At 51.4% G+C, this 24,701-nt stretch overlaps 1 protein-coding gene across 4 annotated transcripts in view; it reads right to left on the bottom strand.

The window, feature by feature from the left end:
* PCSK6 (proprotein convertase subtilisin/kexin type 6) overlaps positions 1–24,701 on the bottom strand; it is a 131,631-nt gene that overhangs the window by 70,594 nt on the left and 36,336 nt on the right. For all 4 annotated transcript variants that reach the window (XM_053912684.2, XM_053912685.2, XM_053912682.2 and 1 more), the window contains exons 2-6: positions 22,749–22,853; positions 14,690–14,800; positions 14,019–14,162; positions 11,781–11,857; positions 9,511–9,599 (exon numbers count right to left, since the gene is read on the bottom strand). In XM_053912684.2, coding sequence (XP_053768659.1) covers positions 9,511–9,599; positions 11,781–11,857; positions 14,019–14,162; positions 14,690–14,800; positions 22,749–22,853 — 526 coding nt within the window. The remainder of the gene's footprint in view (positions 1–9,510; positions 9,600–11,780; positions 11,858–14,018; positions 14,163–14,689; positions 14,801–22,748; positions 22,854–24,701) is intronic.

Raw genomic sequence — 24,701 nt, 5'->3', positions numbered from 1 at the left:
CTCTGGGAGAAATACAAAACCTGGAAAGATTGAACCTTTTAAAGGGTCAGCATGTCTAGTAAGCTTGATTAATCAGCTCCACCGATACTTTTAAAAACAGGCCATGTCCACAGCAGATAAACTGTTTCAGAGCCCAGTAAAAGACAGACGGTTTCCTGCCTCAGGCTAAAAACCAGCATCATTCCGATACCCAAACGGAACCCAGACAGCAGAAAACCCAGCAACTGTAGCTCAATCTAGCTTATTATAAAAAGATGCACAACCATACATCAACTATTAACAACTGAATGCAGGAACGTATTAAAAGAACAAAACTCTTAATCAAACAGAATGCATTCCAAGAAGGATACAGTTTCAAGTGCTAGGAAACCTCTTCCTGTGATGTACTACATGGAACAGATTCAATAGTAAAATTGAAAAATAACATCCTTACCTCCATAGATGTTTTTAAAAACGCGTAATACAAGTCAGCATCAAACCTCTTAGCAATCTAGGAATATAAAAATGCCCTTAACTTAATAAAGGGTAACGTAGGAAACCTACAGAAGACATCTGTCAATGGTACAGAAACATTTGGTAGAAGACAGAAAAAAATAACAAAGCCAATTCATCACCACTATTTCATACTCATCAAGAGTCCCGCAGTATTGAAACAGCCGTGAAAAAGAAAATGCAGTTATTAAAATTAAAGAGATAAACCCCACCATTGCATTTATGGACAGCTTTCATTTACACCTGTCTAGAAAAGGCAGGAGGTAAAAAAAATAATAGCAGCTACACAGTTCATTCAGGTGTCTCCATACAAAACAAAAACAACACCAAAAATCACCAACACACAAAAATCAGTTGTTTTCCCACACCCACGTCAATAACAATCAATCAGAAATCTAATGTTTAAAAAAATCAAGCTAGGTATAAACCTAAGAAGAGACGTATAAGATCGGCATGAAGACAGTAATAAAACTTTTGAAAATGATGTCAGAGCAGACCTGAAGACATAAAACATACCATGTTCCTGGGTGAGAAGGTCAACATTGTAAAGGTGTCAGTTCGCCCCAATTAATCTACAATTTCCATGCAATCCCCATCAAAATCCCAACGGGAATTTTTACGGAACTTGACAAGCAGATTCTTAAGTTCATCTGAAAGAGAAAATGTGCAAGAAGAGCCAAGAAATCTTTGAAAAAGAACCATAAGAGCAAATTTGCCCTATCTCTTATCCAAACCAAAAAAAAAAATCCTCTTCAACGGTCATATTTAAAAGTGACTTATTGCTTAGGGCTGCAGAACAACGGACTAATGAGACGTGACTGAGGATCCAGTACACATAGGGGGATTAGGATGTGATAAGGTGGCATGTGGAAATCACCAGCCACTGGGAGGAAAATAAACCTGGATCTCTCCTTCCCACCATTCACAGCAATAAATTCCGCGTGGATTAAATAGCTAAACACAAAAGACAAAACCATAAAAGTTTTAAGATGGACTATGCTTCTAAAACTGAGTTTTCAGAGGAAATAAGAGAGAATGGATTTATTATCCTGGGTTCTTCTAAGCAAGACCCTAAACCCAGGAGGCATAAAGAATGGTTCACACGGCTGTCATCATAAACAATTTTAAACAGATTTTTATTGAACTATCTAGAAAAGGGGCATAAATCATCAATGGACAGCTCTAAAACTTACAAAAAAAAATAAAAGTTCCCTAAAATGAACAGGACTTGCATTTAAACACATAGGTGTACCCCACTGTCCTCTCTGAAAATAACGAGGTGACCTGTGTTTCTGCAATAATTTCCCCACAAAGCAGGTCGTGCACCCCAGGGCCACGGGGCTGGGTATGTGTTTGGAGAGTTTATTTCTTTGCCGCGCTCCGCTGCTTTTACAGCAACCAAAAAAAGAAAAGAAAAGCTGCCTAAGTGTCCATTACTTTAGAAACAGGGAGTTCTCACCAGGAATTATGCAGACACACTGTCTTTCTAAGAACAGGAGGTTTTTTTGTGGCAGTGTTCATTGGAAGAGGCAAAGTGAGGGGCAGTCACCTCCGCCCCGTCCCACGTGGTCAGCGTAGAAGGAATGAATGCCAATTCACCAGGTTGGGGGGGGCGGGGATCTCTTAGAGCTAGTGAGCTGGCAGAAAAGAAAAACCCAGGCCCATGCACCAAGTTCACGGTGCCTGAGGCCCAGCTCACTCGCCCGCTCCTCCACCCCGTGGATCTCAGCATCTTACTGAGACGCTGAGATGCTCAGCATCTTAGAGAGCAAGTTCCCGCCTCCTCTCGGGCCAGTCGCTGATCCTAACCAGAGAGTGACAAGCATGATACCCTATCCAATGATGCTGCAGGAAGTAAGGGGGAAAGGGGCATAATAAGGACAAGAAAATGGTGAGAAGTACAAGCAAATGTTTCTCCGTAAAACCCAAAGTTAATGAAAATAGGACTTTTCTCTGAAGCAAGAGCTCAGAAAAGGTACAGGTGTTCAGTAAAGAGAGACACAAGGTGTGTTCTTCCTCAGGGGGAAAAAATCAAACAATTTTAGGAATAAAAGCCACATTGGTGAAGCTGTCAGAGATGTTGAGGGCAGGCTTGAGAAGAATTGAGGAAAAATAAAATGGAAGAAAAAAAAAAACCCAAAGTTAAACAGGATTAGAAAGAGTTCTAGAAATCATGAAATAGAAATCTAATATATTTCTCAGTGGTATCCATGAAGAATAGAATGGGACATATGGAATCATAACTAATTCAAAATCATAACAGAAAAAAATTTGCCTGAAATTTTAAAAAAGAGATTTCAAGTATACTGAATCCTAACAACACCAGTTCCAAAAGTAGCCTCCCCCAGAGGTGGCCCAGCAAAGCTACTGGACTTGAAAAATAAAGGGAGGATTCTATTCAAGCCAAAAAGTCACGTCACCTATACGGGACCGAAATCGGGCTGGCCTCAGACTTTTCCGAGCAGCACTGAATCCAGAGGGCAGAGGGGCAAGGCTTACCCGGTTCTGTAAGGCTATAACATATGACACAGGTGTACTTCAGGTGTAAAGGCAGCCTTTGGACTTTCGCAAAGAACTCAGGAAATACAGGACCCGCTAGCCTTCCTAGAAAAAGTTACTGAGGGATGTAATCCAGCGAGTGGAGGGGCGAGTCAAAATAAACGGTCCAGGGATGAAAAGACTGTGCTGCAGTGATGGAGAGCCGAAATGGAATGACTCTGAGAGTCGCTGTAGCCCACGGCCAGTCCTGAGTCCCGACGAGGTGACAACGAGCAGACAGACAGGGAAGCTGGAACTGAGGTGCGGGCATGAAGAGGACACAGGACACTGAGGTGCTAATTACCTAACATGGGAAATGTATTCAAAACAGAACCGAACAAAACAGTCACCCTGGCCTCCTCTCAGCTTTTATAAGCCCAGGTCTTTTATTTTGAAAACAATCTTAAAAGAATTTTTGAAAAAAAATACCTCATCATAATGAAATGTTTATGTGAAACTCAGCAATGCATCCCTTTCAATTGATGCCTCTTCTGTTGGAGTCACATAAATCAAGCAAATTGATTCAAAAGTGAAACGTTAAACACATAAATAAAATGAAACATGAAATTACATCTGAAGTTCAGCAATTATTCAGTTGGAGTTAGTCTCTTTTAAGTTTTCCTAGAATTAAACAGTGTGTTTTTACTAAAAACAAGTTGAGTATGATCAAATGTTAATATAATAACATCCATCGATCCATCCATCCATCCATCCATCCGTGTATATGGCTTAAAGGTTTCCACAAGAGTAAAGGTCAAGAGATGGGGCCTGCAGTCAGTCTGGTTTGATCCTGGGCAAGTTACTTCACCTCTCTGGCCCTCATCTGCAAAATGGGGGTAACGGCAGGGTGCAGGGTGGCCAACCTGTGGCGTCTCTGGGCCACACCAGAAGAAGAAGCGTTGTCTTGGGCCCCACATTGAATACATTGGAACATGTAATCACAAAAAAAATCTCACCATGTTTTAAGTAAATTTACGATTTTGTGTTGGGCCGCCTTCACGGCCATCCTGGGCTGCAGGCGGCCTGCGGGCCTCAGGTTGGACACCCCTGTGGCATAATGTTTTGTGAAGACACAGAGGCCTCAAATCAGCCCTATCATCTAACAGACAGTCAGAACTGGTCAGTCCTGTTTTCACCGGGACCTAGGTGACTCTACGTTCTTCCTTGTACCCTTTTGAACTTCGATAAAACCATTACATCTATTTTACAGGCCCCTTAAACCTCTCATTTGGTAACTAGTACCGAACCAGTACTTCTTCCATCTGATTTCATTACTTTATGTGATGGAACATACGAAATGTGCAATTGTACAAAGAAAGGTTTGTAGAAAATGATTACTCCCTTTGCATAAATAGGCAGTCAGATTTTTCACAGCCCATCGGCGGTGGATTTTAAACACTTCCACAACTTCTCAGAAACCCTTCCATTCAAAAGGTGCAGCCTAATTTCTCTCTCCCTTCAGCGTGTGTTGCATAATCTGTTTCTGAGACAATGGAGTCTGATCGAGGTGATGGTGTGTGACTTCTCAAACTAGGCCATTAAAACATTGCTGTGTGCTCCTGTTCTCACTCTTAAATTGCCTGTAATGAGGGAAATTAGCTACCGTGTTAGGGGGACCCCCTAAGCACCCTGTGTACTGGTTCCCATGGTGAGGAATCAAGGCCTCCTGCCAACAGCCAAACAGGTGACCCATCTTGGAAGCTGATTCTCTGCCCCACTCAAGCTATGTCAGATGACAGTCATACCCAACAGCTTGACGGCTGCCTCATCATTGACCCTGAGCCAGAACCCCTCAGCTGAGCCACCATCGGGGCCAGAGGACAGATGCTTCTTGTTTTCAGCAGCTGTGTTTTGGAATAACAGTCCCGCAGGGACAGATGACTAGTACACCAACGATTTGGCAAAGGAATATAAGCCACAAGTTTTAGCCCTGATATCGGCAGAATAGCTTCTATCACGCTAACTCTTCTAAAGATAGTAATTATGAACTCTGGACAAAATGTTGATTCTAAAAAGCTTTTAAAAAACACACCTTTGTAAGATCATTGGGAAGCAACCAGAAGCAGGCAGAAGCAGGCAGGGCGTTCAGTGCTTAGAAGAAGGGAACCACGCTGGGTAGGATCCGAGAATCTTTGGCTTTCCTCTGAGGGAACTCCCCGTGTCGCCTGGTACTGAGAGGCTAGAACTCAGGTAGGAACGTGCAGTCTTTTCCTCCTGGGGATGCACGGGGCGGAGTTTAGGACTGGCAGTGCAGCTGGAAATTGAGAGAAATCCCAGGAGGGAGAGAGCCATAGAAGAGGACACAGACACTCCCCCAGACACTTGGTTGACCTGTGAACTAAACAAGTTTGGGCAAGACTCTAAGAAGTCCAGGAGGAAAAGAATCACTGCAGGCTGAGTGACCTGAGCAGCTATTTCAGTCAATTCGGAGTCAGAGATCTGGGTAAACATTTCATTCTTTCCATTGAAATGCCAGTAGGATGACGGTCTAAGAATAAAGACTATATATGCTCGCACTGAAGGATTTTCCTGAAGGCAAAGGACAAGCCAGAAAGAGGTCATTAAGAATGAATAGTCAAGCCCCCGAAACTTCAAACTTGAACCGATTGCTAGAACAAAACTTGCTAGTACTCACAGATAGCAGAATCCAGAGTCTCCACAATGAAGCATAACAATGGCTAGTGTGTAATCAAAAATCACTAGACATATGCAAAGAAAAAAGAATCTGTGACCCACCGTAAAAAGAAAAAGAAATAGAACCATACCTGCAAATGACATAGATATTGGAATTACCGCAAAATATTTTAACGTAACTCATAAATATGTTAGAGAGTCTAAAATGAAAATAGATATTTTGAGTGAAGAGAAAGGGAATCTCAGGAAAGACTTGGAAACGGTAGAAAAGAACCAAACTGAAATCATAGGACAAAAAAAAAAAAATCACAGCATCTGAAAGTTTTAAAAAATCAGTGGATAAAATGAACAGATTGGATACAACAAAATAATAAAGGACCAGTGGTCCAAAGGTAGTGCAATACAAATCACAAAGAGAAAAAAAGGATTTAAAAAAATAAACACAGCCTCAATAGCTAACAGCTATAATTGGTGCCCAAAGAGACAAAAAAAGATATTTGAAGAGATATTGACACAAATGTTTCCAAATTTGATTTAGAGAAACAAAAAAGAACAACACAGTAGGAAGCACAGCAAATCTCGAGCTGGATAAGTATGAAGAATGTCAACCAAAGGACAGATTTTAAAAACACGTTGTAAGAGCAAGCAGAGGGACAGTCACATGATACAAAGGGGAACAAATAAGAAGGACATCTAACTCATCAGCGGAAACAATGGATGCCCGGAGACAGTGGAAAACATTTTTAGGGTGCTGAAAGAAACACATGCCACACTCAAATTCCTTGTCCAGCGAAATTTCTCTCAAAACAAAGATAAAATAGACACGTTGATATACAAGCTGAGATCCTTTCTCCCCAGCATACCTACACTTCAAGAAACACTAAAAGAGATGTTCAAACCGAGGAAAAATTGAAAGCAGATGGAAATTGAAGCTGGAAAGTACCCAAGAGCCCTGGGAATGGGAACTGTGCAGGCAAGAACATTTCTCTCCATTGAAAAAGTCCACTGTTTAAAGCAAGGAGAGCAATGCATTGTGGGTTTACAACTTGAAAGTAACCCTGTAAACCCAACAGCTGAAAGGATGAGCGTGAGGATGGACTCGAATACTCTGTTTTAGGTTCATACGTTACGCATGTCCCTATTCCCCAGATAGACTGGGTGAGTGAGGGCATGCACTTCAATCTCCCAAGCAACTATTTAAAAATAAATATAACAAGCGTTGGCTCCCGGTCAGCTCCAGGAATTCCTCAGAGAAATTCTCCACTGTGTGCTGTGTTACCCTGAAGGTCGCCCTGCCCTGGGCAGGGGGCTCAGAGTGGCGACTCCCCCTGTGGAGGGGAAGAAGCGGGGACACGGCAGCTTTGGGGACGTGGCTGTCACCGGTTTCCAGGGTTAAGCCAGCCTCAACCTACACACTTGCCTCTCCATGGCCAGCCCCACCCCACAGTCCCTGTCCCTTTGTGGCAGCCTGCTACTGATTGTCCAGCTCCTCCTCCATTCCCAGCTGTGCCCTCCTGTGTTAACATTGAGTGCCCTCGCCGTGGGCCTGTCCTGCCTGCCTGCCACTCCCCGTCTGCCTCTGTCACTTCAGCACTTGGTCCTCTACGGTCTTATGTCGGCACCATTCCAGGACATGCTGAGCTCCCAGCGGTCCCAAATGGTGCCTGTCATCCCTTCATTCGCCCCCTCGGTGGCCAGCACAGTACGGCGCATGCAGTTCACGCTCCAACATATGTAATGCATCAATTTAAAAAAGGTTCCTATTCCAGGGACCTGGGAAACCTGGGTGGACAACCCCGCATGAGCATGGAGCACATGCGGTGAGAACACGCGGCGAGAACACGCCATGTTTACGACGCACCTCCTCAGGTGGCTCTGCGGCTTGGTGACTCCCGTGACCCACCCTCACGGTCTGCGACCACAGAGCTTTCTACACCGGCACTGTCAGACTGCCATCGGCTGCCACACCCCCTGGGGAATCTTGTGATAAAGCAGATTCTGACTCAGTGGGTCTGCGGAGCCTGCCTTTCTAACAGCTCCCAGGTGATGTCACTGCTGCCTGGCCAGGGACTTTGGGGAGCAAGGCTCAGAAAACCCCAACGTGGGGGTCTACTTCTCCCTCAGACCAACGTCATTTGTAATTTGCCCCTGAGAGTTTCAGCAGCAGGGACAGAGCTCCCTGTGGACTTGGCCCTGCGTTAGTTAATGCTTTCGCAAACGATGAATGACTTTGTCGTCACAACCGATCTGGGGAGGCAGCTGTGTCATTGCCATCCTTCCCCAATGGGGGAAGGACCCTAGGCTCAGAGAGGTTACATTGGTTGTCCAAGGACACACAGCCAGCGGGTGGTGGGAATGAGAGGGGTCCCCAGGTCAGCCTGGCCCTACAGCTCACAGGGAGACTTCTCGGACATCTTCATTCATAGGAAGCCCCAGCGAGAATGTCTCCACGGAAAAGAACTTTAATGAAACAGCAAGGCCGGGTGACAGGCTCTCCTGATTTGCTTTGTAGGACAGACACACCCCAAGTGGTTCATGCTGCCATAGAATGACAAATCCCAGGCACTTCAGAGATTTCCAAGGGAAAGGGCAGGCAGCATTCTATTTAAGTCCAAGCTGGGGATTCGCTTTTCAGAACTCAAGTTCTCCAAGGAGTGGGTGGTCCAGGGAGCCCCTGGCCCCGCCTCCCCACGTTGCACTGCTCCTAGTCCAGCGGAGGGGCTACTGCCAGCCCACAAGGGCAAAGCAGCAGCCAAGGCCATGCCCTGGGCAGGTGGCCCCCCCGGCATGGCCACTGGAGTGAGCATGAGCAATTTCCAGCTGAGAGACAGTCCTAGGGGAGCATGGTGGTGGCCCAAGGTCAGGTGGGCCCACTGGGGACTGACTGTTCACGCCCCCAGCCCACACCTGCTCAGTTCCCAGATCAGCCATGTGCACCTAACCAGCTCAGCAGGGCACTTGGTGACAGCTGCCAGCACGAGCTGTCACACCGCCAGGCGCAGGGGGTAGGGGACAGGGAGACGTGGGGCTCTGTGCTGTGAAGCCCCATCTGAGCAAGGGAAGCTTCACTCACAAACAGAGAAGCTGAACAACAGAGCCAGAGACTGCTGGGGTCAGGGGCCTGGAAGGAACCCCTCCTGTGAACGGGGGGATGGGGACTGAGACATGGGGTGAAGGGGCAGGTGCAACTAGAATCGGGCAGCGCTTCCATGGAGCACAGCAGGGGATGGGGGCGCAGCTGGCCACAGTCCTGGGTGCACTGAGCCAAATGGGGAGGCAGGGAGAGGCTCCAGGTGTCATGAGAATTTGACAAGCCCTGGAGTGTGTGGTAGACGTGGTGACAGAATTCCTGGGACTACCGTGGAGGGGCAGGAGCAGGGGCAGGGGCAGGACAAGGGGGCCGGCAGGCCTGAGCGGGAGTCGGGGCCTGGGAAAGGCCTTAGTCTGTAAACTCTGTGGGGAGAGCGGCCGATCCACGGCAGGACCGTGAGGAGGAGGGAGCCGGCGAGGCCTTTTAGAAGTGGTCTGGTGGACAGAGGTGACTCAGCGGCCAGACTAGCAGGGCCACAAGTTTAACAGAGGGTGTCTTTCTCATGGGACCGTGCTGGCTTCTCGGGCAAAACCGTGAGCAAGCCCTCTGCCATCGGGCCCCATTGCTGTGGGTGGGGGGCCACCTGGTTGTGTGGCTCAGGGGCAGAAGGCTTCGAACCCCAGGGTCTGACACGGCCGGCCAGGGCCCACGAGGGTGCAGCGCCTGGAATGCGCAGAAATGGACGCCCCCCCCATCCCCCCCACCCCCACCCCCAGGCCCTGGAACTTCCAGGCTGCGCCCGCCCCGGGCCTTACCTCCTATCTTCGCGTTGTATGCTATGCCCACGATGCAGCAGGAGTTGTTGGCTGAGGCGGCGACTTCCCCTGCGCAGCGTGTACCGTGCCTGAAACCCAGGGGAAAAGGAAGTGAGGGCTCCGCCCAGCCGTTCTAGTGAATTCGGCGTGTTGCTCCGGTCTCCTGCGCCAAGCCTCCGTTATCCCTACGCCCAGGAATAACACAACAGCCTGTTTCCTGCCCCTCCTGTCCCCACGACTCCGGGAGGGAGCATCCCGCCAGGACTTACACAGCCCGGGGCAGCCCTAAGCCTTCCACACCTGCAAGCCGGCAAGGCCTTCCTGCCACCTTGAAAATGGTGTGCGCGCCCTGACTGGTGGTGTGGGTTGAGCATCATTTTGTAAAGGGAAATGTCACCGGTTCGGTTCCTGGTCACAGCACATGCCTAGGCTACACATTTGGTCGCTGCTTGGGGCACAGGCAGGGAGGCAACCGATTGATGTCTCTCTCCCTTCCTCCCTCCCTTCCCCTCTTTCCGAAACTAAATAAATAAACTCTTTAAAAAAAAAAAAAGAAAAGAAAATGGTGAGTGCTTGCTCAGGTCATCGCTTCCTAACACCCCACGTCGGGACAGGGGGCTCCTGCCCCCAGTGCCAGTGCCCCTCTCCTCCCAAATTCTGCATCCCCCTGACTGACAACACCTGCCTCGCAGACAGGATGGAAGAAAGAACAAAAGCTCTCCTGTGTCATGCCGGGTGCCGCTTCCTCGCCCCTGCTCCCCTCGGACAGCCCTCCTGCCGCCTGCACCCCATTTAAGCAGGAGCTGAAGAAAAACACTCCTAAATCAAACGCCCAACAGCGGCAGAGGGACTATGAAGAAATTACCAGAAAAACAAATTGCTTTCCACAGGAACGACCCCGTTTTCCAGTGAGCCGCGGCGGGTCAACTCCTCCAGCGGAGGCCAACACACCCGCGGGTTTAAACAGCACCTCTTTGAGAAGCAGCCCCAGGGGATTTCACTCATTGATGGAAACCTAAAAACCACCTTTAAAAATAGCCCTGGCCTGCGTGTCAAGCCCCTGGCAGGGACTCATCCGTCCTCCTCTGGGCCTCGCAGGCACGGCCAGGGCTGGTCACGGAGTCACGGAGCTCGGCGTCTCACCCAGGATTAATCCTGCCCTTCAAGGGTCACCGCGTGGTTGCTACATCATTTGTCACTGCCCTGTTGCCGTGTGGCTGGGACACAAAGCGCCCTGCACCCCAGGCATGCTCCCTGCTCAGCAGGAAGGGCACCTTGGGACGTGAGGCAGGGACGGCAGCCCCGGGCCAGGCCTCTGCGGGTCGCGGAGCTCTGCAGCCTGCGGTGTGGACCACATCGGCTGGCTGAGCCTCCCTGCGCAGCGCCGTGTGGGCGCCGCTATCTGAACCTCAGAATCGAATCCACTGAAAACTGAAATACTACGTACGTTGACAGGACACACCTTGGCTAACGTCTTGTCAACAGCGGGGGAGAAAGAAAGGGCTTTGTATTCTTGGCCTCTAAATGTTTTTGGAAGAATGCTAAGCGCTCAGGGTGTGGGGCATGCTAACAGAGAGGACACAGCAAATCAGGTCCCAGGACCGGGTTCAAAAACCTGGACTCCACCCCCAGGGCTGCGGGGGGGCAGCATGCAGGACCCCTAATCTCTCTTGACCTCACTGTCTGCACCTGCAAAGTGACCATGACAGCCCGCAGGGACTGACCACCAGCAGTGTGGTCTTGACCTGTCACCTCACTGTCCCCACCCCCAGCCCTTGGGAGATCAGGAGCACTCTGTCCACGGGGGAGTCTCTGGCACCCAGAGACTCCACAAAGGGACCCAGCTCACCCCAAGCCACACAGCCAGGGATCGCAGGTCTGCGATTCGAACCCCGATTTCTCCGACGTCACTCAGGCCCCTTCTGCCGCCCTTATCAGGTCACATGACCCATGCACTCCAACCGGCCAAACAGATGTTTGGCTCAGCTGCTCACGGAGAACATTGGAGGCAAGGGTTTTTCTCTTAAAGCACTCTGACCCGGTGGGAAACAGGGGCAGCGTGGACCAAACACCTACATGTAGCTGCGCAGCAGAAGTGAGCGGCACTCCAGAGGAAGAGGCCAAGGTCACAGAGGCTGGGGGCTGTGCCGGGCTGGCGTCTGGCGTCTGGCCCCTGGGTGAGGCCCAGACACGGGCCAGCCCATGTCCGAGGGGGGTTCTGCAGGGAGGGGGCACGGGGAAGCCAGGAAAGGGGGGCCGCTGGGACATACTTGTTTTCGTTGCTGGCGTCGTATCGTGGAGAAGGGTCATGGTCATTGCCGTTGACGTCGTAACTTGCGTAGGGGTCCTAAGGGATGAAAGGTAGTGAGCAAGGAGGCACAGACACCGCAGACCTGGTCTCGGTGACCACTTCACCTCTATCGGGAAACCGAGAGAAGCACCCACTCGCTCCTCCGTCACTGCGCCCATTGCCTTCCATACGTTTTCTTCTTTTTTCCTTTTTACTAGTTTATCGAATGGACGGGGCTGACACTGATCAATCAAATGATACAGGTTTCAGGGGTACAAGTCCCTGATGCATCATCTGTATATTGTGTCTTACATATGTCTTCACTGTGGTAAAATACCCACAGAGAGACACTGGCCATCCTACCCCTGTGCATGCTGCAGTGCCATGCGGCCGCCCCCACCGTCCTTCCGCAGCGCTGTCTGCAGCGCACGGAACGGACACTCCACGCCTGTCGAGCACTAACTCCCTTCCCCCAGCCCCTGGCCACCCCCGTCCTCGGTCCCGTCTCCACGACCGTGACGCCTCTGGAGCCTCCGACCCGTAGGGTCAGACAGAGCTGTGCTTTGTGACTGGCCTGTTTCACTCAGCACAGTCTCCCAGGCTCATCCACGCGGCAACAGGAGCCAGAGTTTCCTGCGTCTGGCATCCCTAACGTGTATGTTTTGGGGTATACACACTGGTAATCAGAGACTTCCTGTAACTTTGTATCTTCCACTGAAAACATCTGACCAAAGCTGTCTGGTGCTGTTGGCAGAGCCTGCGAAACCGGTGTTTTGAAGGGCTGCCTCGCTGTCTATCGAACAAACGGATGAGACACGCTCGCACGAGCCGTCGTTGGCACCCAGCTTTCCTATGGAAAGCACCTATCACATTCACCACGTGCCAGGCTCTCCTCTTAATGCGCAAGAACCCGTTTAACCCTCGCAATGACCCCAGGAGACTGCAGCAGCCCCGTGAGTGACCTCAGGGACAGGCGGTGGCACCAACAGACAGAGGAGCGAGGCAACCTGCCTCCGGCCCCCAAGCTGCTAAGCCTCAGAACCCGCACAGGCACCCGGCTGGGTTCAGGGTCCAGAGCCCCTGTTTTAACCCTGGTTGGATGTGCTTCGGAGCTTCTTAGAATCCAGTCCTACAAGTATGTGTGATTCCTCAAACACGTGGCCACATCCCCTGGCAAAACTCTCCCTGGTGCAGGGCGACACGTGGACGTTTATTTATTTCACAACCTCCGCCTGCCCACCCCCGGCCCAGATTTCCATACTGCCTATTTTAATAAGGGGGGAAACTCATTATACAGTTGATTCTTAAACAATGTGGGGGCTAGAGTCACTGGCCCCCATGCGGTCGAAACTCCGTGTTTAACTTCACTTTTTAAATGTGTTTTATTTTCTTTATGTATTTGTTTAGTCTCCATCCATCACCATTAATCCCCCCCAAGCCCTTCTCCACCTCCCTCTTTAGATCTGGGCAGGCCTAGGAGGAGTGAAAATCACCAGGCAAGAATCAAATGGCCCCGTGGGAAGCTGTCTGCAGATCCCACCCGAGAAGATTAGGGTCTGGGGTCGGTGTATCCGGCATAACAGGATCCAGCTTTCACCCAGCAACCAGCTCTAGCTATTCAGGTTCTGACACCCAACTGCAGGATTTTGGGCTTAAAAGCCCTGATCTAAGAACAATGAGCGAGTCCCAACCTCCCTCGGTTGGCCCCGCTTTCCCTCTTACCCCCGCTAATAAACCCTGCTGTCCTTAGCTCGAGGCGTCCATCCAGTTGCTTGAGCGACTCCGACCTAACACCCTCCACTCCCCACGCCCCCCGCAATCACCACACTGTTGTCCGTGTTCACGAGTTCCTCCTCTTTCTTTTTTGGTTCATTTTTGCTCAAGCCATCCTTCCTCCCTCCCCTCCATGCATAACTTCCGACTCCCCCAGAACTTAACCACTAACAGTCTACTGCTGACCAGAAGCCTTCCCGATTCCATAAACGGCCGATGAACACCCATCTTGTAGATAAGCATACTACATACTGTATTCTTACAAGAAAGTAAGCTAGAGAAAAGCAAGTTCTTCAGAAAATCATAAAGAAAACCCAATTACAGTACTTCCGGAAAAACAAAACAAAAAGCCGTGTCTAAGGGGACCCGCACCGTCCCAACCTGCGCTGCTGAAGGGTCGGCTGTGCTTACTCAACCAGCACGTCACTTCCAACAGGGGACTTACGTAATTGTCGACCAGGTCGGGGTGATTCCTCTCTATGCCGTCATCCAGGATGGTGACCACCACGTTCTTCCCCGTGTAGCCTCGCCTCCACGCCGCCTGCACGTTCATCTCTGATCGGCAGCGACTACTCTTGTGCCCGCAGTGCTGGAGGCGGAGACACAAGGACGTTCTTGCCCCAGAATAGACACCAGCTGCGGCCCAGCAGAGGCACTCCGCTGCTCTCCAGCAGGGGGGCAGGGAGTGCTTGCTCATGCCTGAGAGCCACCCCTTCTCCCCCAGTTCCAGAGAGTACCAGCAGTGTGTGTGGGGGCTCCTCTCGCCATGCTTGTTCTGCACCTGCCAATCTACCATTTTCCTAGGACATCATCCCTCTTCAGGGGCCTCGGACGGGGGGGGCTCATCGTCACCCCTGAAGGAGCCCCATGGCCTTCATCAGTGAAGGCTTCCCGGCTCAGTGGGGCCCCCCCCGGGGACTTGCACAGAAGTAAAACAATTCACAGGAAAGCTGGTTCCGCCCAGCGTGAAAGGGGCGGTTTAGACCCAAGGTGGAATGCAGTGCGAGAGTCAGTTTGGAGTCTGCCTGGGGGTGTGGGGGGGGCGGGGATGAACCTGCCCCAGAAACATGCCCTGCAGCCAAGGGCCTGGGGCCAGACAGGCCACGCCCCACTCACCATGTACCACATGTTGGACCAAAGCGGGTCGATGAAATCCAGGGCGTGGGGGTCCCTTCGCGCCTGTCTCTTCACCCTGCGTTTAACTTCTTGCTGTTGGAGCCATTTGACCTGTCAGGGAGAAATGCAGTTACAGTTTATTTTAGTGTACTTTATTTAATTTATTTATTTTTCATTGAATGGATTAGGCGTGACACTGGTTCATAAAACTGTATCGGCGTCAGGTGTACCACTCTGTAACACGCCAAATGTATGTTGTACTGTGGTTTCGCCGCCCCAAGTCCAGTCTCCTTCCGTCACCGTGCGTTCCCCCGTTACCCTCCCTGGTCATCACCGTCCTCACAATGCTGTCGTCTGTAAAGAGGAGTTTCTTTGTTTGTTTTTCTTAATCCCTTCATCTTTTCCGCCTGGCCCCGCAGCCCTCCCCCCACCCCCGCCAACCTATGCTAAAAGCGCTCTCCTGATTTTAGGTGGTGGTCCTCTCATGAATGTCTGTGTCCTATTCTATGTCTGTGACAGGAAGTTCCCAGGGGACATTTTCACTTCAAAGCCACCACAGTGGAGAGATGAGAACCTGTCTGTGTGTGTGGCAGGGACAATTTGCCACTCTGGACTGTGAAATAATGCCACTCCAAAAGAGAAAAAAAGACCTCATGACATGGCCCACTGTCTGCTGACCCCAGTCCCCAGCATGAAAAGGAATGATAAGAGAGGAGAGAAACTGGTCAAATGGATATCAGAAGTCAGAAGCAAGATGTTTTCCAGGGCGGGCACGAATAAGTCAATTTTGGTAATCCACATATTGGGATTTTTAGCAGCCACTGGAAACAGGATACCGAAACATGCATAGAGAACATTCTAAAAAAGCAAACATCAAAATACTAACAGCGGCAATTCCTTGGTGGTGACATTATTGCAAATTTGAAAATGTAAAAATTACCTGCAGGGTTTTACCCACTTCTTTAAATCAGAATGATCTGCCTTCACAACCACGGGAAAACGTTTGAGGGGCAGAATAAGGTATATTTAAGGGTGGGAATCCAGGGGCCAAGCTGCCTGGATTTGACACCCAGCTTCACACCGATCAGCTGTGCCTCGAGCAGCTCACCCCTCACCCTGGTTGGCCTCAGTCTGTCCACCCGTATAATGGGTCACCGTGTGCTATTGAAGGGGGCACTGGTACAGCAACCGGCATACATTACATGCTCGGTGTAATGTATCGGTGCCTGGTACACGGCTGTATTAATGGTGAGTGTGTGCGTAAGAGAAGCTCAAGCTGGGAAGAATATTTTTCCACTTTGAAAAGGTGAGAGGTGGGCGAACAATTCCCATGTCCTGGGGCAGGTGAAGGGAGAGTGGGGATGGGAGCCTCCAGAGCGGGTGCAGTGAGGGCCAGCGGGACCTGGAGGCCGCCCAAAGCTGGTGACCCCAGACCATGCCGCACGGCCATCCCAGGCGCTGCGGGGGCCACCTGAGGCAACATGTGCTGAAAATAAAGGCAGAGCAAGGGCTGAAGGGGCAAGCGGCAGCTCAGCCCTCTCAGCCTCGCCTTCCCCACATTGTCCGGAGGGAGGACAGACAGCCCCAGACCTGGCCCCGGGTGGGGACTGACCTCGACAGCACCTTTGGTCTTCGACAGGACAGAAGGCTTAGAAAGAATTATGGCCGCCCATCCTGCCACCCACGTGTCTAGAAAACACCACCAGCTGGTCAAGTTCCTCAGACACACCACAAAGAGCTCAAAAACAATTTCAGATTCAGACCTAGAACAAGCCTCAGTCCCAAGTCCTAGTTCATCTATAATCACCATTCATCGATAGATACATCTGTGGGAAATAAAACTATTCAATGAGATATTTTGCTCCTCACACCCTCTGATGGTGTTTTGCGAGTTCCCCGTATGTTGCTGTCTGAACTAGAAAGCTTTTGCTTGGTGTGAAATACCTAGGACAATATTCCTGCATCTGCTAAACACGCTGTTTATAGAGCACAGTGGTACGTCTATTGCTAACAAAGCGTCACTCCTGGGCGCGTTTCCGTCTGTCCTGCCTGGGCGACTCACCTCCTGTCTTCCTAACACCCAAGCCTTCTGACTGCTGTGCCCACCAGGCAACACTCCCCGTTCAGAGAAGGTGGGGAACTCTCCTCTTCAAAGCCCGAGTGGGTGACTCCCCCAAATCAGTTAGGTGATGTGGGAAAGCATGTTGCCAGAAGTCACAAAACCATTCCCAAGGGGGATGGATGAAGGAGTGTGGGCCTCCCGGAGCCCCCTCATAGCTGGGCTCTGGGCGAAACTCAATATAAATACACAGTTCTGAGGGGAGTGATGGTGTGGGGTCCACAGCACAGTTTGGGGCTCCCCCTCTGTCCGGGGCTCAGGGGCAGCCTGCTCCCCGTGACAGGCAAATAAAGACTTTTTTTTTTTAACGACTTGGCAATTTTAAAAGAGATTTTATTTGTTCTTAGAGAGCAGGGAAGGGAGGGAGAAATAGAGAGAAACATTGATTGGTTGCCTCTCACATGTGCCCCAACTGGGGACCGAACGCACAACCCAGGCATGTGCCCTGACCAGGAATCGAACCAGCGACCTTTCACTTTAAAGGACGCCGCCCAACCCACTGAGCCACACCAGCTGGGGCTCGATGAAGCATCTTGAGATGAGATCACCCCGGACCATCTGAGTGTGGCTTTAGGCCAATGAGAGTGTCCTCACAAAAGAAAGGCAGATGGAGATGTGAGACGCTGGAGGAGAAACTCGCCTTGTGGACAGGGAAACAGGGATTGGAGGGATGCAGCCACAAGCCAAGGAATGCCCAGGACCACCAGAAGCCACAGGAGGCAGGGAAGGACCCTCCCCAGAGCCCTCAGAGGGGCCGGTGTCTTCTTATCCTTGAGCACAGACGTCCAGATGGCAGAATGGTCAATGCGTCTCTGCCGTTCAAAGCCACCTAGCTTGTGGTCGTTCGCTATGGCAGCCTGGGAGACGAATATACCTTTAAATTACAGCCTTAACCAGGGCTGAGGTTTTAAATGCCTTAGGTGACCACGACACCCTTTGAGACGGCGTCTCCTGCGGTTGTGGTCTGCTCGGAATGGGTGCCAAACACGGTGCCGCGTCCTTGATGCCCTCTGCCCTTGTCACTCCCACACACCAGCGCTGGGCGGGGACAGGAGCAGCGAGGCGAGCTCAGACAGGGCCCCGCTGCTCCTGGAGTCCAGGGAGAGGCAGGTGCTAATAACTGCACACGTCCAGAATAGAAATGTACAACCGCTAGAAGGAGCGTGTGAAGTCAAGGACTCCAAGCCAGCTGCCCAGTGGCAGGGCCAGAGGAGCCCAGCCGGGAGCGGGCGGGGAATGGAGACAGTGGGGAAGGTGGTCTGGGCAAGGCTGGTGCAGGGGAAGGAGTAGACGTCACCCAAAGAGGAGCCACAGGGGAGCCAGACCAAGGAGGGAAGGCAGGGTAGGACACCCCAAGGGACAGTGACACTTTACACTCGTATTGCACAATGTCCCTGAGGAGGGTGGAGAGAGTCGATTTGGGGGGCAAGGATGCCTGCAGCAAGCCTGTGAGGGAGGGTGGGAGCTTGGGTCAGGGGAAGTTGACAGGTGGTGGGACAAGTGTGGGGGGAGGGGGGCTGCTGCTGAGGTCACAGCGGGCAGAGGCGGGGTCAGAGGTGTCGCATCGCACGTGGGACGTGCTGACTTCGAGATGGCATGGAAGTGGAAGTGCTCATCATGCCTCGGAAATAATAAAGCACCGGCTTTTAAAGCATTGTCTAAACTCAAACTTTCTACCCCTTCCTAACAGCCATTATTCCACTAGACCCCGTTGGGTGGGCCTGAAAACCTGAAGGGCCAGCTGGGAATCTCTCCTGTCCCCATGTGGGCAAGCCAGCCCATTGGTCCCTGGGCCTGCCCCTGGCCCGGGACACAGTTCGTCAACCCCACGACCAGTCTGGTCACTGCCAGTCTCTGGGCCTGCACTAGCCAGGAAGGTCTTGTGTGTTCGCACACGAACCTCCCCCATCAGACCCTATCTGTGGTCAGTGGAAACATCGGCCTCCACGTTGCATCACCACTGGACAGAAACCTGAGCTTCGATTACACTCTGGGGGCGAAGTCCCATCTTCCAAAACAGAACGTCGCGACTCCGCGGCTGCAAATCATTTTCCGCAAAAACAAAGCCTCAGACCGAAGGCTGCCGAGGCCCAGAAGGAGCCACCGAGGGCCCACCTAATAACATCTTTATCTTTCTATTTCTGTCATCAACCTGGCTGAGACGCGAAGGGCGGGGAAGGGCTGGACCAGAGTCATCACCCGAAAATGCAAGGGTTGGAAGACGCAGGCAGCAACGAGGGACTGTAAGCCAGCTTGGAAGGTAATCAGAACGAGTCATTTAAAAAAAATGTGCAAACCCTTGCCGCTATTGGCCGGAGCTTCTGTAACATGCACCCTTCTCCCGACTCTTGGCCACAGGACACGTTAAAAACAAATGCTTTCAGTTTGCTTAAATGACAGCCCTCGGAAAAACCCAGAGACGGCTATGATGCATGCAGAACAGCCAGGCTGGACTCCGAAGGCAGGGACCGCTGAACAGAGCCCTTGGAGCAAAACGGTAAAAAACAAACAAACAAACAAACAAACAAAGAGGTAAAGGTAATTAAGAATGTAAGGAGAACCAGCGCGCGACTCTGGTGCAGAGCAGCACAGAAAGTGCTTCGTCAATGTCTGAAGTCTTCCTTTTCCTCCGCGTTTTGTTGGCGTAAACGGACACTCTGTCAGCGTTTATGGGAGCCAGGGGCTGGGCTGTAAATTCCATCACTTATCAGGGCCCTTTCAGACCAGGCGGACTGGAGCTAATTAAAATGAAATACTATCTGCCTTTGACTGAACTTTGTCCTAAGCCCTATCACATTCATTTCCACTTGGGTCATTCCAAACATATTGGCGGCTTGGCGTTCCGAAGGCTCTCCGTGATATTAAATCATCTTTTCTTTTTCATAATCCTGTTCACGGCACAGCAGTCCCAATGCTAACTTGTCCCAAAACGGCTTGGCTGACGTAGGAAAACGTCCTGGACTAAGAAAAGGTAACCCTGTTTAAAACAATTAATCAACACATTTTGGGGAAATCCTCACCCGAGGAAATGTTTACTGATTTGAGAGAGAGAAGGAAAGTGAGAGAGAGAACCATAGATGTGAGAGAGAAACATCGATCAGTTGCCTCCTTAAGGTGTCCTGACCAGGGATCGAACCTGTAACCTTTAGGTGTATAAGGCAATGCTCCAACCAACTGAGCTACCCAACCAGGGCTAAATACATTTAACACCAAAAAGACAGACAGACAGAGAGAATGTTACAGTAAGTACTTCTGCAAAAGAGCTGATTTTGCCCAATATTTAATCAGAACAAGGAGGCGGAGGGACTATTTATTAGTCAGATTGGCAGGGAACTGACGTGGTCTGCGTTGACACCAGGCGGATTTACGCAGAGGTGTTAGCTTGTCTATAGCACTGTCCCTGGGGCTACACGTTTAATTAGAACCGGGAGGCGAGGTGCGGGGAAGTCGCAGGCAGACCTGGAATGAACACACTGTTCTCTCTTCCCCTCTTCTTTATTGGCAGGATGCTTTGATAGGGGCCCTGCCAAGAGCTTATTAGGCAGCCCTGTCGGAAAGGGACTCTTATTAGAGAAGACCTAACTGCTGTAGCCTTTGTCTCAGAAGTCTGTCCTTGCTCCCGTCTCCTTCCTTCGGGGATGCAGGGATTAGGGGACTGTTTTGCCCGCAGGCTCAAATGGGAATAGGGCACTTTCAACACACTCAAAATGAATAAACGCGGCAGCTCAGACGCAGGTCTGGGGCCCTCCCTTCCCACCTGGAACACTTCCTGCCCTGCCTGCCTCTCATCTCCCTTACGTGCTCCAGGTCTCGCTCCCGCTGGTGGGCATCTCCATATCCCGCACCCCCTCCCCCTCCCCCCCCACAGGGCCACGCCCCCAGCAGGTGCACAAGTGCATTTTTTGTTGTTTTTAGAGAGAGGGGAAGGGAGGGAGAAGGAGAGGGAGAGAAACACCAATGTGTGAGAGGAACACTGATTGGTTGCCTCTCACACACCCCCAATTGGGGACCTGGCTGGCAACCCAGGCCTGTGCCCTGACGGGGAATATAACCCCTGACCTTCCAGTTTGCAGGACGACGCCCAACCCCCTGACCCACCCGACCGGGGCAACAATCACTATTTTTGGAAGGGAGGAAAGAATGTTGCAGTTGAATCCCTTTCAAAGTTCTAATACTGAATCACTAAAGCAAAGAGGATGCCTACAAAACGCATGTTAAACCTCCATTTCAACTCTGCCTTGACTCTAACAGTCGAGGAAGAGACGAATTCTCAGAAGTCCTGGGCCAAGGGGACCAGGAAAGTCACCGTCCCTTTCTCATGCCTGTGTTGGGGGACGGGGACTCCCCGTGCAAACAGCTTGCCCGTCGTTGTAACTCTCTGTGGGGTGACAATGTAATAACTCCGAAGGCTTCAGATGAAGGACACGCATGTTGTCGTCAGCAGACAGACCATTCTTGCGTAAAGTGAAAGCAGGCAGGGTACAGCGTCGCCTCCCTTCTGGAAGCTTCTCCACACTTTGACAGATGGTGGCCCACTGCAAACTTCAGCCCCTCCTTGCAGCCTCTAAGAACCCAAATGCTGTGGTGACCAGTCTGTGCTCTCTGCACGGCGTGCCCCTTCCTCTCGGCGACAGGGATCCAGGCATCGGGTCTGCTCTCCCTCCTCCCGGGACCCCGTTCTGTGGGAATGACCAGTGACAACCTGGCTTTACCTCTGAGAGCGAAAAGAGATTCCAGTCCCTTTGGAAAACTTTCCCTCGAGTTCCACAATGAACACACGTGGGGATTAACCAGTGCCCTGTGTGATCAGGGCCGACGAGGGGTGTTTAAGTGCCCAACCGCAACATAACCCCTCAATAAACGTTAAATTCCATTCCCTGCTCTGAGGGAATAATGGGATTAGCTTCGTGTTTGAGATCTGTCTCCTATCTGTCTTCGCCCCCTGCTTCCACCCACCTACCACCCACCCAATGAACTCAGGAACACGTACAAGACCTCACATGACCACGCCCCCCGGGGGCCACTGCCTCGTGGGTTCAAATCAGAGCCACGCACAGTGACGCGCTGGAGAAGGGTGACTCCAGAACGGTGTCCAGGGACAAACTGTACCTCCCACCCCCCCACCACCCCAGCTCAGTGGATACAAAAGGAGCCATAGTTGTCAGGGGTGCCTTGGAGTGGCACCAAGAACCCATTTCTCCATGAACACTTGATGTAAAACGGGTTCTCTGGGAAATGCTGAAATAGGGACCGGAGGGAGACAGAGGGGGAGAGAATCATCAACGGGAGAGAGAAACATCGATCGGTTGCCTCTCCTACGCACCCAACTGGGGGATGAACCCGCAACCCAGGCCCGTGCCCTGACTGGGAATCGAACCTGTGACCGTCTGGTTTGCGAGACGATGCCCAACCCACTGAGGCACACAGGTCAGGGTACCACATGAACTTTTTAAGGAAAAAAGAAAGTTCACTGCCCAAATTTTTAAATTCATTTCAATTTTTAAATACTCATCCTCACAACCACAAAAACATCCCATCTGCCCACTCTCTAATACGTCATTAAAACATGTGCTTGAATTGCCTAATCTTCTTGCGTCTATGGGTGAAGAGTCACATACTTACCTCTTGTAACTCATGCGTATGTTGTTGATTTTCAAACTTTTAAAATATCACAAATTCTATATTCCCTCGATTGTTGCTTCAACCTAAAATCAAGAATTTAACTTCTCCAGTCAGACAAGGGACGCAAACATTGGAATATTCAGATGGTCTGACACGCAGTTATACATCGCTTCCGTTTTGTCCAGAGAGAATACGGAAAGCCAACGGCTATCGGGAATCACGTGAAAATCCGCATCCAGGCTTTTTCAGAACCACAGACCCAAAGGGAAAAGCCAGTGACACTCCCGGGACGTGCCCCGCCCAGGGAGCAGACTGTACCTGGGGGTCCATTCTGAGGAAGGTGTGAGGGCCTCTGCTCCTCCAGGTTGACCTTTTAAAGGTCTTGCTGTGGTAAAAGTGATAGTAATTTTCCAGGCTTCCGATCTGCAAAACAAGAGGCAGGATGTTATTTGTGAACACAGTCCCACAAACAGCTGCAAAAACCCTCCACCCCACAGCTGCCTTCTGGAACCTTCTCCGAGAGGGCCGTTCTGCTGCCAGAGGAAGCACCCCCTCCAGCAAGCTCCCCCAATCCTATCTCTGGTCTGGCCTCTGCCCTGTGTTTATAAACATGCAGGTGGATTTCCATACTCCTTTTTGGATAAACAACATTAGGAATGCCAGTGAATCACACGCTCGACCGAAGCTTCCAGTCCGGACCAGCGCGGCCAAGTTTTTCAGGCAGGAACAAGTGTTCATTTCGGGTCAAGCATCCTTCAAGGAGCTCAGTCCGAGTCATGTCAGGTCTACACCAAAATATCCGCTTGTCAACAAACCCTGTCCGCTCCGCCCCACGGGCAAACTGGAATATCTAAGAATGAACGCTCGCGCGCCAGGGCGAGAGGGAAGCCAAAGAAAACACGCAGAGCCATCTGCTCGGGAACCGTGTGGGGGTCAGATGAGAACACTCAACCCCCCCGGGGCGTCCCGCCTTTCTCTGGACACGGGGCAGCGTGGGGGCTGGAGGACAGCTAGAGAAGTCGCGTGGCCTCCGGGATGGGCCGCCCCTCCCGGCAGCGGTGACCTGCCCTCACGTCGGATGGCCCCTGAGCTGTTTCTTGCTCTGTCACCGGTGGCCATACATAGCCAGAGGGTCACCACCCCGGCATGCAGGGCGTTTTCAATGAAGAGGGACCAAACGTTACATAGAGTTTCAAGTGGGCCTTTTCGGCTTCAACCATCCTAACTTTTTTCCACCTGCTGACCAATGGGTGAGTTCAGGGTGAGTTGCCTCACAGAGCAGGTCTTATGGAGTGACCATGAGCGTGGGTTTTGGGTCAGATGAGGCTGGCCTGAACCCTGCCCATCCCCTTCATCAGCACTGGACGTCCCCCCTTGGGCAAGGACGTTTGCCCCGTCCAACCCCGACTGGCCCCTGGGAGGTAAGGAGAACCGAAGTCTACCGAACTCAGCACGCGCTTTGCTGCCTCCGCCTCACTCACAGCCTGTCTGTCCACTGTGACCAGACGCCAGTAGAGCTGACTGGGCCAGGCAGGGACCTGGGGGGACGGGGACGCTCTGAACGGCCATGTGTACATCTTTCCACAAGAAGATAAAGCAGGTACGTCCAGAGAGGGCCCACCAGCCTCAAGATCTCCAGGTGCCTTCCTGAGGTAACAGGGCAAGATGGCAGGTTGGGGGGCCCCCCACTCTTAGGTGGGGTCACTCATGACTGCCCTCTGGCCCTGACTCACAGATTGGAGGTTGGGAGAGAGCCACAGACATGGCCCCATTTCACAGATGGGAAGACCGAGGCCTGGGGACGAGATTGTGCCCAATGTTATACTCAGAGCTCCGGATTCCGACCCAGCAACGACCTCCCCATCCTGCCCGCAGGCAGCCCCTGACACCAAATGACATGCAGACGCACAGAATTGGGTGTGGGATTATTGCTGTGTTTTTGGTTCACTTCCGGGTCAAACTGACAAGAGCTGGAATCATAACACTAGATAGGAAAGTGGGGGCGGACTCGGGACTTTTTAATTTCAAGGTACTCTTCGAAGTGAGGAAATAAATATTCGTGTCTTGATTTGACATCTGCATTGACGTTGAAGTCACTCCCAGTCCTGGCTATACGAGGCTGCTGCCCCGTCGGCCACAGACTGGGCGGCGTTCATGCCAGGCCTCACCGCTGTGGTCATGACCCACATGCTCTGCCCACCACCTCTCACGCCAGTGTCTGAGCAGCCTGCCTTTACGCACTCAGGAGCAGTGACTTCAACAGGACCCTGC

The sequence above is a fragment of the Desmodus rotundus genome, chromosome 10 (genome assembly GCF_022682495.2).
Source record: "Desmodus rotundus isolate HL8 chromosome 10, HLdesRot8A.1, whole genome shotgun sequence".
Taxonomy (NCBI): domain Eukaryota; kingdom Metazoa; phylum Chordata; class Mammalia; order Chiroptera; family Phyllostomidae; genus Desmodus; species Desmodus rotundus.
Note: the sequence above shows the minus strand (reverse complement) of the source record. Positions and strands in the feature narration are given on the sequence as shown.